Raw genomic sequence first — 16657 nt, forward strand, 5'->3', positions numbered from 1 at the left:
CTGGTGATAACTGTCACAGGCAAACTAGGCCTGGTGGTCCCAAGCTGGGGGACTCCTCTGCCTGGTGCCTTTGCCCAGCACTCTCCTTCTAAGGCTTGACTCTCTCTTCTCCCAGACTATGCTCCTCTGAGCAAAGGTAGTGGCCCCAACTTTCCTGCATCACATTTGACAAATACCCAGTGTGAAGCTCCCCGCTGTCCCCTCCATAAAACTCCAAGACCTTTAGCTCAGGAAGTAGTTGGCTGGGCGTGGCATGCATGGGAATACAGGAACACTGCACGCATTGCTCTCAGGCACATTCTCAAGCACATGTGATCCCCAAGTGAGCTTCTGGGAGCCTCACATCCCCACCCCTACCCCGCCTCCCCCACCACAAAAGCCACAGGTAAGAGAAGTCCCCAGCAACACAGCAGACACAATGCAAAACCTAAATGCAGGCTTCGTTGCCAGGTTGTTTTAAGTATCTAGCAGGATGTGAGCCCAGGTGGCTAACGGCTGGGCTGGCCAGAGAAAACTACCCTTCCCCATCCCCCAACAACAGTGGCTCAGAGAGCCAGAGAGGGCTGGGAGGTAGGCTAAGGGATTCTCCATGGTGCCAAAGGTCAAAAGAGTGGGACTGTTGGCCCATTCTGGTCCCACCATGTCCCAACCAAACACTGTGTATCTTGGGCAGATCCCACTCTGTCTGGAACTCAGTTCTCCTATCTGTAAAATGGGGAAACCAGACACTGGCCTCACAGGTTAATGGTCATCCAAGGATGCTGAAGGATTTAATAGTATTGTCACTGTGGCTGTACTTTGGAAAGTTAAATGGGCTCCCACATGCCAGGAATACTGAGAGAATGATTCAGCATCACTGTTCAGGCTTTTCCCAACTTTGGGTAGGGTCATATTCCAGAGCACTTTCCATATTCCCTCCTACCCCATAGCCACATTCCTATGGCTTAAGTCCCTATCCTATCACTTGGCCTGGAGCCCTCCCAGGGTTTGGGAGCGATGGGCTCACACGTTGGGTGGAGGGCTGCTGTGCATGCCCCTTCCCTGGCTGGTCTCCCTGACCCTGGGGTGGCAGTATGGCATCAGAGGACTCAACCACCCACCCTTTCTCTCCCTTTATAGGCATAGCAGGAAGCCTGGAAGCAGCCCTTGTTCCTTCAGCCTATGGGAAGCAGCCAGGAGGTCACTGTAGGGCCAGGTACAGGTGGGGGTGAATAGAGACAACCTCAAGGGCATGGGAAGCCCAAGGAGTTAGGAGCCAGTGTGAGGGAACAGCTCTGGTGGTTTTAGGGTGGGGCTCTCCTAGGGCCATGGGGCCCCTGGGGGTAAGGCATTGCTCTATATTGGCCTTTGGGGCACAGCAGCAACAGGCTCTGCCAGGTTATAGGTTAGGCCTACTGGGCTCACTGGAGGAAAGGAACTAGCTGGTTCTCCTATCCTGGAGTTTGGAGCCGAGGGTGAGGTGTATAAGACCAGAGGGGTCCTGCCTGGGGCCAAGAAGCCCTGAGTGGCTGGGGCTTGGTTCTAGAGAAGGAAGCTGAGGACAAAGGTTTCCTGGCAATGGGCCAGCAGGAGCTCTGAAGGCATGGGTGGTGTAGGGTGAAGGGAGCTGAGTGACAGGGTTAGCAGGGGTGTCCAGGGCCTCTAGACACTCCAGCCGAGGATGGCAAGAGTGGAGGCTGCCAACAGAGAGGCCAAGAAGGTGGTGTGTGGAGCCCTCGCAGACAAGGGTTCCGTGTGCTGCTGCAACCACTCGAATTCCTCCAATAGTTGGCGCTGCTGCAGCTCTGGGCCCACCTTCTCTCTGATGGTCTGGTAGTAGCGATTCAAGTATTGGAGCTGAAAGGGTAAGAGGGATGAGGTGTTCCTTAGGGTGAGCTGCCAAGAGCTGAGATCTTGGTGCCATCTAGTCCCCTGCTGTGGTAATCCAGCTGCCCACCTTGGCCCAAGTACCCATAGATACCCCATAGATGCCCATAGGGGATTTATGCACTTAGTACCCAATCTCTGGTCCTTCCCTCCTGATTCCTCAGCCATCATCAGGCTCAGGCATTCTCCAGAGCTTTTCAGAGGCAGTTTGATACAGTGGCTGTTTAATGTCATAGTGACATTCTTGGGGCGTGGGTTGTGGGGAGTGGATTTCAGGCCTGGCAATGACAGTAAGTAGGGCAGGTTTTATCCCATTTTACCGAAGAGGGTCCTGTGGTCCAGAGTCGGGGAGGGATTGATTTTAGTTCTAGGACTTGAGATGGCAGAGTTCAGAGACCTAGTCTCAGACTCCCCAGGAAGTTACTACCTGGTCTGACTGGAGTGTTCTAGAACCCCTGGGGTCTCTGGTAAGTCAGGAAGGCATACCACAGTGTGTGCCTACAGATGCCACCAGTGTGAACCTTCCCAGTGAAATGGAAGGGGCATAGGGTCTTGGAGTAGGGGGAGCAGAGGCAAGAGAGGCCCAGGGTGGAGAAGGCAGGAATTGGTTCAGGGTTTGAAGGGTTGACAGTGCTGAAGGGCACTCACCTGCTCTGGGGACAGCAGTCTGACATCAATGAGATTCCGGTCATAGGGTACCAATGACACCACTTCAAAGGTCAGGTAGGTCCCTGGATACTGAAAGGCCACAGGGAAGGTGGAAAAGCAGGAAGTTAGTGAGGAGGAGGAGCGAAGCTGAAGGAAGGGCTGGAACACTCCACCCAGAAGCTATGGCACAGGGAACTGACCCTTATCAAACCCAAGACTCAGAGGAGGCTTGAGTCTCCCACAATTCCCTTGGCTATCCCCCTTTCTAGCACTTAGCACCCCACCTTTGGTGGTTCCCTCCTAATTCGTGAATTTAGACTTAGGTCTGTATTTCTCAAACTTTGTGCATCCACACAGCATCTAGGAAGCTTGTTAAATGTATAGATTCTAAGACCCATTCCCCCCAGACACTGGAGTGAGAAGCTCTAGGGTGGGACTGGGAACCTACAATTAAATAATTTAAAGATAAGTATTAGAACTTTATGTCTATCTCCATATTTCTATCTACTTATCTATTGATGAATCTATAGAGATAAGTATGAAGAAAAATAGCCCATAATTCCTACCTCTCATAGAGCTCTAGCATATATATGCTTAGAAAATTCTAACTACAAAAAGATACCCAACATTTGAAAGTCTCCTCCCTGCCTGCTTTCCTTCCTGAAAACATTTTAGCCATACACAGTATATATGTCTATATTTTTTAAAATTTATGCAAAATGGACCCTATCATACACTATTCTGCACATTCTCTTCCGCACCCCACCTCAATAGTAAACCTAGGAGAGCACTCCATATTAGCACAGGGAGATGCAGCTCATTCTTTTTAATGGCTGCATGAGGATCCATAGTATGTGGATCACGATTTATTTAACCAGTGGTAGATATTTAGACTGTTTCTACTCCTTAAACTATGACCATTGATACAATCAACATTATTGTATATAAACACCTTGGTGACCTTTTGTGACTATATCCAGAAGGTATATATTTGGCAGAGGGAATGCTGAGATAAAAAGAACAGGCAAAAAAAAAAAAAAGTACAGGCATTTTTGTTTTGTTTTGTTAATCCTCACCGAAGGATATTTTTCCCATTGATTTTTAAAGAAGTGGAAAGGAAGGGGAGAGATAGAGAGAGACATCTATGTGATAAAGACACATTGATTGGTTGTCTCTCTTAGGCACCCTGACTGGGGATTGAACCTACAACCTGGGTACGTGCCCTGACTGGGAATCAAACCCTTAACCTTTCAGTGTATGGTATGATGCTCCAATCAACTGTGCCACACCGGCCAGGGTCATAGCTGTTTTTTAAATGTTCATTTTTACAAATAAACTTTACTACCATTTTGTGAAGTTACAAGGGTATTCAGTTAGTACTGCTGAAATTGAGATTGGCTTGAATTTATAGATTAATTTAGGTAGAAATGTCATCTTCATAACATTGAGACTTCTTTCCGGAGAGCACCATTTACTTAAATCTTTTTTTATATTCCTGAGAAGAGATTTTTTTCCATGTAAGTTTTTAAAAGTTTGTACCTAGGTAGTTTATCTTGTTGGTTGTTATTATATGAAATTGTTACTTCTCAGAAGCTCCCCTGGTGATCATTATGTACATTGAAAACCAATGGTTTTGGGCAGGAATACTGACTCATTTGGTCTGGATTGGGACCTGGGCATTGGCGTTTAAAAAAAAAAGCTCTCTAGATGGTTCTAATATTCTAATACGCAAATATGTTTGAGAAACTCTGATTTATGGAATTTTTCTGGAGATAAGGAAGACTCCATATAAATTCATGTCCACACATTCAGATGCCCTTTTCCTGTGACCTTCTGTAGACCCTCCTACACATACACACACAGCCCAAAGTCACTGTCATGCTGTTTAAACTTCCAGCCCATCTCAGTGGCACTATACCTTGGTCGTTGCTTCTACCACGAGGGCCACATCTTCAAGACGGATCCCAAATTCACCATCCTGATAGTAACCAGGTTCTGGGAGACACAGAGATGCAGGGAGAGGACCTGAGCCCAGATTTCCTGTACCAATTGAGGAGTGGCTACAAAGTATGGCTGCCTGGCTGCCCTTGCCTGGTGATCAGGGCAGACCCACTGCTTGTTAGATGTTCATTGGCTACCCCGAGGTAACCTGCTGGGCCTCAGCTCCCTCTACCCTCCCTTGTAGCCCAGTGGGAAAGCCTTCAAGGCCCACTTGGGTCCTGGAGGTACTTCCATCTCCCTGTGTTCAACTGTTTTTGTTACCCCAATAATTGATTGGAGACTATAGTTGGATGTACAGCTGGGAACCAACTCCAAAAAGCAAAATGAAGGTATGGGCTGAAGAGGCCTGTGGTTAGGGTGGAGCAATCCATTTGGGACTGAGAGTGTGAAGTAGAGGGAGGGCAGCAGTTGAGCCCAGGTGTGCCTGTGCCTGCCATGCTCCCTAGACTGCAGTCCTGGGCTAGTCTTGGGGTGCGGGGTGGGGGGTGAAGGAGCCCAAGAGTCATACCAATGGAAGTGAACATGCCCTTGCCCATAGTAAGACCGCTGGAATGGAATCCCACTGGCCCTGGAAAATGAAATATAGGTAAAGTTTCAGTGCTCCTGTATTCACCAGCTTGGAAATTAGCAGGCTCTCTGGAACAGTAGGTAACTGGGGATCCCTGGGCACCTCTAGCAGCATTTGACCACCATATCATTATCTACCTTACAGACCAGATTGACTCTAGCTTTTATTTCTGCAGGGTCTCTGCCAGTCAGCTACTAGGTATTGACCTGCTTGCTACTCCTCTCTCTGGGGCCCTCCCAGGTGCCAGGTAGGCAGCAGGAGTGGCCAAACTGCCAGCATTTCTCACTTAACCCACGGAGCATCACTTCCCACCAGCTGGGTAACCTTGGATGGTCACCGCATCTCTGAGGGTCTTGGTCATTTCCATAACTGTGAAAGGATCTACCATGTTCAGAAGAAGGAGAACCCTGAGGGAGTGTTGAGGAGATACCTACACTCGTGCACACACAGGAAGTTGCCAATGCCATGGCCTGTCCCGTGACCATAATTGAGTCCAACCTCCCACAAGGCTTTGCGGGCAAAGGCTTCCAACATTGGTCCTGGAAGAGAGATGGCCCCCAGTCAGTCTGCTGGACCCCAAACTATTCACCTTTCTGCTTTCTTGCTCTCTTGTTTCAGAGCCAACTACCAGGATGTTGCCTGTGGAGAGGGGCCGCTGAGAGACAGGTAAGCCTGTACTATCTCCAGCACACCTTACATCGTACCCATTATCTGGACTGATGACTTTATTACAATTTCTCCACATCTGCCAAGACACCTACTTCCTCCAGGAATCCTCCCATGACTCCTGCAGCCCACACTAACCTTCCCAAACTAAGCTTAGATTAAGAGGCAGGAGGCCTGGGTTCAAAGCCTGGCTCTCCTAGTGACTCTCTGTGTAACCTTGGGCAAATCGCTTTCTCTCTCTAGGCTGGGTTTTCTTATCTATACAACATGTGGGTGATGATATAATCCCTTCCCCCCAATAACTTCGCCAGGGTGGTGGTCTGAGTCTAGTAAAATCAGTGTCAAAGACTCTGGGTCCAGCCTGGTCTCTGAAACCTACCTGATGTACCAGCAGGAAAGATGAGTCTGGACAGATCGATATTTCCTATCAACACGCGGGTATATGCCTCCTGATGGGGGGGTTGGGGGGGAAGAGGGAGAAATAGGTGGAACACAAGAAAGGGAGCCCGACAGTTTCCAGCTGTTTGGCATATGTATATGCAGGTGTGTGGGCCCAAACCTGTTTCTGTGTGTGTGTGTGTGTGGTGGGGGGGGTGTTGGGAGGGAGGTTAATGTTCATGTGTGGTCACCCAGGTTCTAGAACAGGTGTCCTCAAACTACGGCCCGCGGGCCACATGCGGGTGTTTTTGCCGTTTTGTTTTTTTTTTTACTTCAAAATAAGATATGTGCAGTGTGCATAGGAATTTGTTCATAGTTTTTTTTAAACTATAGTCCGGCCCTCCAACGGTCTGAGGGACAGTGAATTGGCCCCCTGTTTAAAAAGTTTGAGGACCCCTGCTCTAGAATATGCCCAGAGGTGGCTGAGGGGGACCTGCCCAAAGCTTGGTGCATGGTATGCTTGTAGATAGATGGTGAGCTAAGACAGTGACAGCAGGGGCTTGCACCCTTATTACCATTATCATGATCATCCTTTAGATTTTTTAAGGTTTTAAATTTGGGTTGGGGTCTGTTAATGTGCCAGGTCAGCCTCGTTTGGTCAGGGCTGTTACCTTGTGGAAAAAGAAAGGAAAGTGGTCCTAGCCGATTTGGCTCAGTGGATAGCGTTGGCCTGTGGACTGAAGGGTCCCAGGTTTGATTCCAGTCAAGGGCACATGCCCAGATTACAGGCTTGATCCTCAGTAGGGGACATGCAGGAGGCAGCCAATCAATGGTTCTCTCTCATCATTGATGTTTCTATCTCTCTCTCCCTCTCCCTCTCTGAAATCAATAAAAATATGTTAAAAAAAAAAAGAAAAAAGAAAGGAAATTGGGCTGACAGCAGCTTCTTTTTTCAGGCTCTGTAGCAATGTGTTGGGTCCCCTTCAACACACACACACACACACACACACACACACACACACACACACTCACACACATTTTTCATCTCAGGCAGGACAGCCTAGGGCAGCAGATTCAACCCACTAAACTGTGAGCTCCTTGAGGCCTAACGAGTGCTGACATTTTCGCTGTTTCCAGGGCAATGCCTGAACCACAGTCTGCTTGCTGAATGCATGAATGCAGCCCCCTGCTCCCCACCTTCCCCAGAGGCCCCCTAGTGAACATAGATGAGGTCCCAGCCTCTGCACCAAGCAGACCAGCCCTCACTGCTTCCTGAAAAGCCCCAGCTCCTTTCCACCTCTGAGACTTTCCTCCTGGAATGCCTTTCTTCCTCCTTTCTGCTGAGCACAGAGCTAGGCACACAGACAGCACCAAGTAAGTATTTGTTCATTGATTTCCTGAAATGAGATGATGATAAGCTTGGGCACATATAAATGAATGCCATTCACATAATGGTTATGGACTACTTCCAATGAGAGCACACAGGCAGCCACACAGATTATGAAGTTCTTTTGGTGGCCTGAAACATCTCCGGGGAAGAACCCGGGAACACTGGGTTTTGTGGTACTAACTTGCTGTGTGAATGTGGGCAAACTACTTAACCTCTCTGGGCCTCAGATTTGGTAAAATGAAAGGGCTCTTAGTAGAGTGATCTCTTGGGTGGCCCCAGAATGAGGATGGGTAGAGGAATCTAGGTTTAATGCTTACCTTTTGGAAAGCAGACGGGGTGCCCCAGTGGACTGTTCTGGTGATGTCTGTGGTTCCGCCCCTGTGTAGAAGGAAAATCAACATGTCCAGCTCTGCTGAACACCTGGGGGTAGTGATCGTGCCTGTGTGCTTCCTGTGTGCTCTCAAGGAGGGTTTGAGTGGCAGGGCTGGGACAGGGGTGGGGTGGGAGTTGAAAGGAAGATGGCTGCCATCAGCAAATGCCCATCTTCAGCATTTACGGGTGAAGGAGCTGCAAAGCTATCAAGATCAAATTACTATATTGTTGGGCAATCTTCATTTTTCACAAACAGCTCCCCATTCTGGCTGTTTTTAAACTTGGCTCACTCTAAAAGCAAGGCTTCTTTCACGCCTGGCCAGCGTGGCTCAGTGGTTGAGTGTTGACCTGTGAACCAGGAGGTCGGATTTGATTCCCAGTCAGGGCACGTGCCCAGGTTTCGGGCTCTATCTCCAGTGGGGGACATGCAGGAGGCAGCAGATCAATGTTTCTATCTCTCTCCCTCTCCCTTCCTCTTTGCAATCAATAAAAATATACTTAAAACAAAAATAAAAGCAACACTTCTTCCAGGCTTTGTGAGAGGTGGGAGGGGATTGTCACAGACTGGGAAACAGATCCAGAGACATCATAACACGCACACATCCAGATAGTTATTTACTATCCATAGAACACTTTTGGCAGCTCCCTTGGAAGGGAGATAGAGCAGGTTTCATTCTCTCCATTTCACAGATGAGGTAATTAAGGCTGGGAGGCCCTGTCCCTCTCTGAGCCTCAGTGAAGCCAGCCCTGAATCAAGCACTCACTCTCCACACAGTTGCTCTACTGTAAACATGGATCTGGCCCAGGAATTTGCTCAGAGTCCCAGTGAGCTGAAGCCAGAAGCCAAAAGGCTGACTCCAAACCACCAGCTGCAGCTGTTCTCCCAGGATGGCCCTTGTGGCCACCCCGGGAGCGGGGGAGGGGAGGAATGGTCCCAGGGCCCTGGGGACTCCTCCTTGGGAGCAGGTCACAGGGTGTGGCAGACTTCTTCAGAAGGAGAGAAGAAGTGAGGTGACTGACCATTTCCCTGGCCTCACCCTGCTCTGAGCATGCCCCAAACCAGCAGCGCCCCACAAATTCACTTCCCCTTTGCACACTGGCTGTGCCCAGTACACAAAGAGCCACACTGGTCACTAAGAAAGGCTGCTGGGCTGAGTGCCTGCTCTTCTCGCTCCCAGGGCTGCACTCAGAACATGCGAAATGCCTTTGTCATTAGCACATTCACCATTTCTACAAGATAGAGGATGACAAACTGTTTGAAGCTACTCCTCCATCAGTCCCAGCACCACTACTTTTCCCCAGTCCACTTGCTTCCTAGATGAGAAGGGAAACTCTTCCAGCTCCTCTCAGCTCAGCTCCTGTGTGAATGGTTGGTTACATATTTGGAAGGAATGGGGTTAGCCTGTTCTGCATGGCTGGCATATCCAGGTGTTCAGGGTGTGCACTGTGTAAGGGTAACACATCTAAAGGAACGCCATTCACTTCATGGTTCTGTACTAATTTTAATGAGAGCACACAGGTAGACACACAGATTGTGAAGTCGTGGTGCAGGGGCTACAGCAACCTCTTACACAGAAACATCTTACAGCAAAACATTGATCTGCTGCCTCCTGCGTGACCCCCACTGGAAATTGAGCCCGCAACCTTGCCAGGGTGGCTCAGTTGATTGGGGTTGTCCCATGCACCGAAAGGTTGCTGGTTTGATTCTTACATGCTCGCACATGCCCAGGTTGTGGGCTCCATCCCCGTGGAGGGTGGGAGGGGGGGTGCAGGAGGCAGCTGATCAATGTTTCGTTCTTGCATCATTTAACTCTCGCATCAATGTTTCTTTCTCTCTCTCCCTCTCCCTACCCCTCTCTCTAAAAATCAATGAAAAAAATCTTTAAAAAACAAACAAACATAGGACAGTGCCCTACATGTGGTTGTGCATGCACTCAGAGGAGCACACACAGATACATACCCATGCTCTTGTGGGCCTGTTGCTTTTGGATTCTGCCCCTACCACCAACCTGACATGGTCAACTCACCCATGCAGGTGGGAGGGGAGGGGGCTGAGGAGGATGCATGGCCTGATGGTGTGTGCATGAGTGGGTGAGAGTATGGGTACACTGTGCAGCAAGGCAGGGCTGCTAAGCATGCCTGTTCAGACTGTGTAACAATATGTGGGTTTAAAAACATTTTATCACCCTAACCGGTTTGGCTCAGTGGATAGAGCGTCGGCCTGCGGACTGAAGGGTCCCAGGTTCGATTCCGGTCAAAGGCATGTACCTTGGTTGCAGGCACATCCCCAATAGGGGGTGTGCAGGAGGCATCCGATCAATTAGTCTCTCTCATTGATGTTTCTAACTCTCTATCCCTCTCCCTTTCTCTCTATAAAAATCAATAAAAATATATTTAAAAAAAAAAAAAAAAAACATTTTATCTGAGCCAGAGGAATCATCCTGATTCTCACTGAGGTGCTGCATGGGCAACCTTACTGTTTTGGTCTCTGTGCATTTCCCACTGTGCAGAAACATCCACCCCCCCCCACCCCCAGTGTAAAAATGAGAAGGCTCATTCAATGCAGGCCTCTCCTTTCTCAGATGAAGAATCCATGACCAGGATGGGAAAGCTTTGGCCAGCTATTGGCTACCCAGGGTGTCTGGGCTGAAACAGCCAGGCCAGAGCGTGGTGGGGGCTACATACCAGTATTGTCCCCCAGAATCCACCAGGTACATCTCATCTGAAGTCAGCTTGCGGTGTACCTCCTTTGATGGGCTGAGAAGGAGAGAGATGCTGAAAAAAAGGAACAGCCTATCCCTGTGTTGGGTGGGGTGGGGGGTCCTCTATGAAAGCAGAGGAATCCCCTCACCCCTGGGGGCTGGACTTCCAGGTTGACTCCTTTAGTGAAGTCATTATCTCCCAAAGGGCCCTAGGAAAGTCCTTAGCTTCTGCCACTAATGTCCTCAGCATGCATCTGTTTATCTTGCACTTCACAAGCAAGGCCCTGGTCTCCAGGGGGGAGAGAAGGAAAGAGCTCAGGATGTGGGGGCTGGGAGAACCGAAGAGAGCACCCACTGCAGTCATCACCTTTTACATAAGGAGAAACCAGTCTGCAGAGGCCAAGGGAGTTGCAAAAGCCACGGGGTAAAGTGGGGAGGGAGCTGGGCCTGGACTCTTTCTCTAACTTCCTGCTGCCTCCTAGAGCAGAGGGCCCTGAGGAGCCATGGTACAGGTACTCAAGGATGGGGCTGGAGAGCAAGGTTTGGTAGGGCCGAGGAGTTCCTACCTAGGCCAAGGCAGATGAGGGCTTGGGAGATGCCACGGGAGGGAATTCTGGGATAGGCTAGGCTGGCCCTTGGAGGATGTCTGACCTAGCCTTGTTGAGCCCATGCCAGGCTGAGACATCTGGTCAGCTTGACCCCCCAAATTTCATCAGGCAGGCCTGCAGGTGTTTGTGTCCTATGGAGCCAAACATTTGGCCAGCCTACATCTTGGGCCCACCTTAGTTGGTTTAGGCTGAATGAATGGGCCTTTCTCTCCATGTGCTTGCGAGCTTTAAGAATTAACTAACATAAATAACTCACAGGACACCAAGGAAAAACATCCAGCATCAGCCCTGCTTCCGTTTCAGATCCCTTAGCCATCAGTGCTCACAAAGTCACAGCCTCTTGGGGGAAAATTGCTCAGGCCTTTTAATTCTAAGGAGACATTCCGCCCCAACCTACCCACTAGGCCCCACTCCCTACCCCCAGCCCCCACGGTGCTAAAGGCCTCAAAGTTTAAATATGGACTCAGGTCCCAGAGCATTGCTTCCTCCACCCCCACTCCCCCTGCTGATACACTGGGATCCCTAGAAAATTCTTTTTCCTGAAGTACCTGTAGTGGGCCAGGGCAGCATTCAGACCACTAGCAGAGATGGTTTGGAAACTGGGTCCAGAGGAAAACTCTTCTTCTCTGCAAAGTACAAGGCAGGAATGGTCAATGAATGGGCCCAAGATATCTAACAAGGGCAATTGAAGGTCACAGCTGCCTCTACCTCAGCCAGACTCTCCCAGTCCCACCTCTTGATTCTATCTTCCCAAGTCCTGACCTGCCACTTATAGAGCATTCAAGGTCAGAGAAGGAGGGACTGTACACACTAGTTATTCCTCCTCCACCTCCATTTTACAGATGGGGAAACCAAGGCCTGTATGACCCACAGTATGTTCGTGGTAAAGAGTGAAGAAACCTAGTTCCCTGTATTTAAAAACTTCCCTAGCCCTGGAGCAGCATCTTTCACCTCAAACCTACAGCCTGCCTATGACCTGGTTCTCTCAGGAAACCTCCATCTTCACCTTAATATTCTCAAGTGGTCCAGGGGTCAGCTATCCCCAGGGACAATGGGCTATGCCTGAAGCAGACACTAGGGGGTGATATTGGGTTGTGTCCCTTGAAGTTGATCTACTGTCAGCTGGGCTGGAGAATGTCATTCAACACTCCCTGCCCAGCTCCAGGACCACCCAAGAACGGTCACTCCTAGTTCCAGAGAGGCCCCCAAATACAAGGATAAACTTCCTCCCCCCAAAGTATAGAGACCAAGTCCCCCTCCCTCCCTCACCCCCACATTAAAAGATAGTCAGCCAAAAAGGACAGCCGTGGTCCTTTACCTTCGGAGTTTGTCCAGCAGCTCTGCCCCTGAGAACTCATCCACTGTGCCTTTGGGCACGTTCTTCTCCAGCCAGACCAAATAGCGGATCAACGACACGGCATCCTGCACCTGGAACAGGGCAAGCAGAGAAACCAGCTGAGGAACAGTCTCAATCAAGGCTCCGGGATGATGGGACCAGGTGGCTGGTCTGGGAACTAAACTTTAAGAACATGAGGGTTTCACCAGCTATCCTATCTAATAAAACAGTGATGGGCAACCTTTTGAGCTTGGTGTGTCAAACTTCGCCAAAAAACTGAGCATAACTCGGGTAGTGTGTCACTTTGAGGAAAAAACACTATTTCGCAAATGTTTCATCCTCAGGAGCAGCAAATGTTTCATCCTTGGCATGCGGCTGCCTCAGTGGCCGCATGTCATCAGAAATGGCTACTGACACGCGTATCATAGGTTCGCCATCACTGTAATAAAAGGTTAATAAGCAAATTAACCATCACTCCATCACAAAGATGGTGGCACCCATAACCACAATATGGTGGCGCCCAGTCCTCTCAGCCCTGCCAGTGTCCCCCAGTCCCGGGGGGAGGGGGGAAGCGGCTGCTGAGAGCGGGCAGTATGAGCGGCCTGGCGGAATGCTTGCCTCATCACCACACAAGCGTTCCACCCCGGCCATGGAGGGCCTCTGGGCAGCGGGCACAGAGTGGCTGGGGAGGCGGGGGGAATCCTTGCGTCGTTGCCCTGGCGACGGGGCAAGTGTTCCGTGCCCGCCTGCAGATGGGCCTCTGGCCATGCTGGGGAGCGTTCTGCGCCCAGCCACAGATAGGCCTCTGGGCTGCGGAGAGACTCTGGGCAGCGGGCGCAGAGTGGCCAGGCCCCACAGAGAGCTACTGGAGCACGGATTCGTGCGCAGGGCTACTAGTTTGACAATATGAAGGGATTCTTGTTAGTGTTTATGTATGTGATCACAGGGTGGTGATGTTTTGAAGAGTCCTTGTCTTTTAGAGATATTTACTGACGTGTTGACAGAAGAAAGGATATAATATCTGGAATTTGCTTTAAGGTCACCCAGCAGCAGAGGGTGGGGAGTGGAGGAGATGAATATGGGTTTGCAGACAAAATGGAATTGGCCATAATTGATGACAGTTGGAGCTCAGTGATGGTGTATGGGAATCATTATGCCATTTTCTCGATTTTCACATATGTTTAAGATTTTCCATAAGAAAAAGTTTTTTAAAATGAGGTGCTTTATCCTTATTTTATTGGGAATATCCAAAAGAAAATAATTACAGCGAACACTTATTTAACACTTGGAATGTGCCTGATGGTGCTCAAAGCAATATATATATCATTTAATATAATAATTATATGTATATAATTATATATAATTACCAATTTATATAATTCATCTGATTATTACATATTTGTATAATTATATATTTACTAGGGGCCCAGTGCATGAAATTCGTGCACTGGGGGTGGGGGGTCCCTCAGCCCAACCTGCCCCCTCTCACATACTGGGAGCCCTCAGGGGATGTCTTACTGATGGCTTAGGCCCGCGCCCCACAGGGAGTGGGCCTAAGCCTCAGTCTGGCCTCCCTTTGTGGGAGGCAACAGGGCTGATCAGGGGAAGGCACCAGCCCCATCACTCCACTGCTGCAGCCACTGCCAGTCACTGCAGCCACCAAGGTGTTTTCATCAACACGGACTCCAGTCCCTTCACCAAGAAAAAATGACAACTTTCTTTAGGCATTTTCAAGATGTGTCTTTCATAGGATATGCATTTCTTTATTTATTTTTTATCCTCACCTGAGGATATGTTTCCATTGACTTTTAGAGAATGTGGAAGAGAAAGGGAAAGACAGAGAGAAACATCAAAGTGAGAGGAACACTTTGATTGGTTGCCTCCTGCATGAGCCCTGATCTGGGCCCTGGCCAGGGAGGAGCCTGCAACCTAGGTACATGCCCTTGATCAGAATCAAACCCGGACCCTGCTGTCTGCAGGCTGAGGCATTATCCACTGAGTCAAACTGGCTAGGGCAGGATATGACATTTCTTAGCCTTCTAGCAGCGGACCTTCATTTTTTCTCCAGAAGTGTGGTGGAAAAACCCTAGATCGCCTTTTTGGATTCTTATTACCCAAGTTACTAAGAATATTACCAGTGGCATACAGGAAGCTTAGCCAATGTGCAGTCAGAAAAGGTGTTTCCTCTATAGTTCACACCAATGGAGGGCTGGGCCCTGCCCAGGCCTAAAGCCTCTGGCCAAAGCTTTAGGCCTGGGCAGGCCCCTCCAGCTCCCTCTGATCACCGGCTCAGCCCTTGCCCAGGCCTGCCCAGACCGAAAGCCTCTTGGGCAGGAGCGGACCCCCAGCTCCCTACAATCAATCGCAGGGGGTCCGCTCCTGCCCAGGCCAAAAGCAGACCACCAGCTCCCTGCCTAGATGATTGATCACAGGGGGTCTGCTCTTGCACCAGGCCGAAGCAACCCCCAGCTCCCTGCCATTGATTGCAGGGGTCTGCTTGGGACCAGGCCAGAAGCGTACACCCAGCTCCCTGTGATTAATCACAGAGGGTCCGCTCGTTCACCAGGCCAAAGCCATCCCCAGCTCCCTGTGATCGATTGCAGGGAGTCCGCTCGTTCACCAGGCCAAAAGCCTCCAGCGGAAGCTTTCAGCCTGGTGCCGGAGCAGATACCCAGCTCCCTGTGATGGATCGATTGCAGGGGGTCCGCTCATGCACCAGGCCAAAAGCCTCCACCGGAGGCTTTCGCCCTGGGGCCAGAGCAGACACCCAGCTCCCTGTGATCAATCCCAGGGGGTCCGCTTGTGCACCTATGTATGCAAATTAACTGCCATCTTGGTTGGGTTAATTTGCATACTCACCCTGATTGGCTGGTGGGCGTGGCTTGGGCATAGTGAAGGTGCGGTCAATTTGCATATTACCCTTTTATTAGGTAGGATATGTATATACACATTATATGTATGTAAATGTATGTACATTTATTTATTTATTTATTTATTTATTTATTTAAATATATTTTATTGATTTTTTACAGAGAGGAAGGGAGAGGGATAGAAAGCTAGAAACATCAATGAGAGAGAAACATCGACCAGCTGCCTCCTGCACACCCCCCACCGGGGATGTGCCCGCAACCAAGGTACATGCCCTTGACCAGAATCGAACCTGGGACCCCTCAGTCCGCAAGCCAACGCTCCATCCACTATACATTTACATAATATCTAATTATCTATACTAATAAAAGGGTAATATGCTAATTAGACCAGGAGACCTTCCGGACGTCCTTCTGACAAAGCCATGGTGGCAGGGCCGAAGCAGAGGTGGTTAGGGACGATCAGGCCAGGAGGAGAGGGCAGTTGGGGGTGATCAGGCTGGTGGGTGGGGCAGTTGGGGGCAAGCAGGCCGGCAGGGGGGGCCAGTTGGGGGCGAGCAGGTCGGCAGTGGGGGGCAGTTGGGGGTGAGCAGGCCGGCAGGCAGAGTGGTTAGGAACGATCAGGCAGGCAGGCAGGTGAGTGGTTAGGAGCCAGCAGTCCCAGACTGTGAGAGTGATGTCCAACTGCTGGTTTAGGCCCAATCCCACAAGGTGTCCCAGATTGGAGAGGGTTCAGGCCGGTCTGAGGGACATCCCCCCCCTCCCCGTGCACGAATTTTGTGCACCAGGCCACTAGTATATTATATATTGATTATATAATATAATGAAAATACTTAAACATATATTAATAATTTATTAATATTTAACTGGTATAGCCAGTCCTCTGTAGCCACAGGCTCTGTATTCATGGATTCAACTAACCATGGATCAAAAATATTTGAAAAAGTATTCAGAGAGTTGATCCCTAAACAATACAGTATAACAACTACAAGGTGGGGCAAAAGTAGGTTTACAGTTGTTCATATGCAAAATAATACAATAATTAATAAATAATACAAGAATAAACTGTATTTCGTGTACTCACAACTGTAAATCTACTTTTGTCCCACTCTCTATTTACACCACATTTGCATTGCATTAGGTATTATAAGTAATCTAGAGATAATTTAAAGTATATGGAAGGAGCCCTATTCGGTTTTGCTCAATGGATAGAGCGTCGGCCTGCAGACCGAACGGTCCTGGGTTCAATTCCAGT

General features: G+C 49.5%; 1 protein-coding gene across 1 annotated transcript in view; it reads right to left on the reverse strand.

Moving 5' to 3' along the window:
- Positions 1 to 1641: 1641 nt before the first annotated feature.
- The window catches only part of XPNPEP2 (X-prolyl aminopeptidase 2), a 31341-nt gene continuing 16325 nt past the window's right edge, over positions 1642 to 16657 (reverse strand). The window contains exons 12-21 of the mRNA XM_008153902.3: positions 12518 to 12627; positions 11748 to 11825; positions 10575 to 10646; positions 7835 to 7895; positions 6129 to 6198; positions 5518 to 5622; positions 5024 to 5083; positions 4433 to 4509; positions 2515 to 2604; positions 1642 to 1836 (exon numbers count right to left, since the gene is read on the reverse strand). Of these exons, the coding sequence (XP_008152124.2) occupies positions 1642 to 1836; positions 2515 to 2604; positions 4433 to 4509; positions 5024 to 5083; positions 5518 to 5622; positions 6129 to 6198; positions 7835 to 7895; positions 10575 to 10646; positions 11748 to 11825; positions 12518 to 12627 (918 nt within the window). The remainder of the gene's footprint in view (positions 1837 to 2514; positions 2605 to 4432; positions 4510 to 5023; positions 5084 to 5517; positions 5623 to 6128; positions 6199 to 7834; positions 7896 to 10574; positions 10647 to 11747; positions 11826 to 12517; positions 12628 to 16657) is intronic.

Source organism: Eptesicus fuscus, chromosome 1, assembly GCF_027574615.1.
Source record: "Eptesicus fuscus isolate TK198812 chromosome 1, DD_ASM_mEF_20220401, whole genome shotgun sequence".
Classification (NCBI taxonomy): Eukaryota; Metazoa; Chordata; class Mammalia; order Chiroptera; family Vespertilionidae; genus Eptesicus; species Eptesicus fuscus.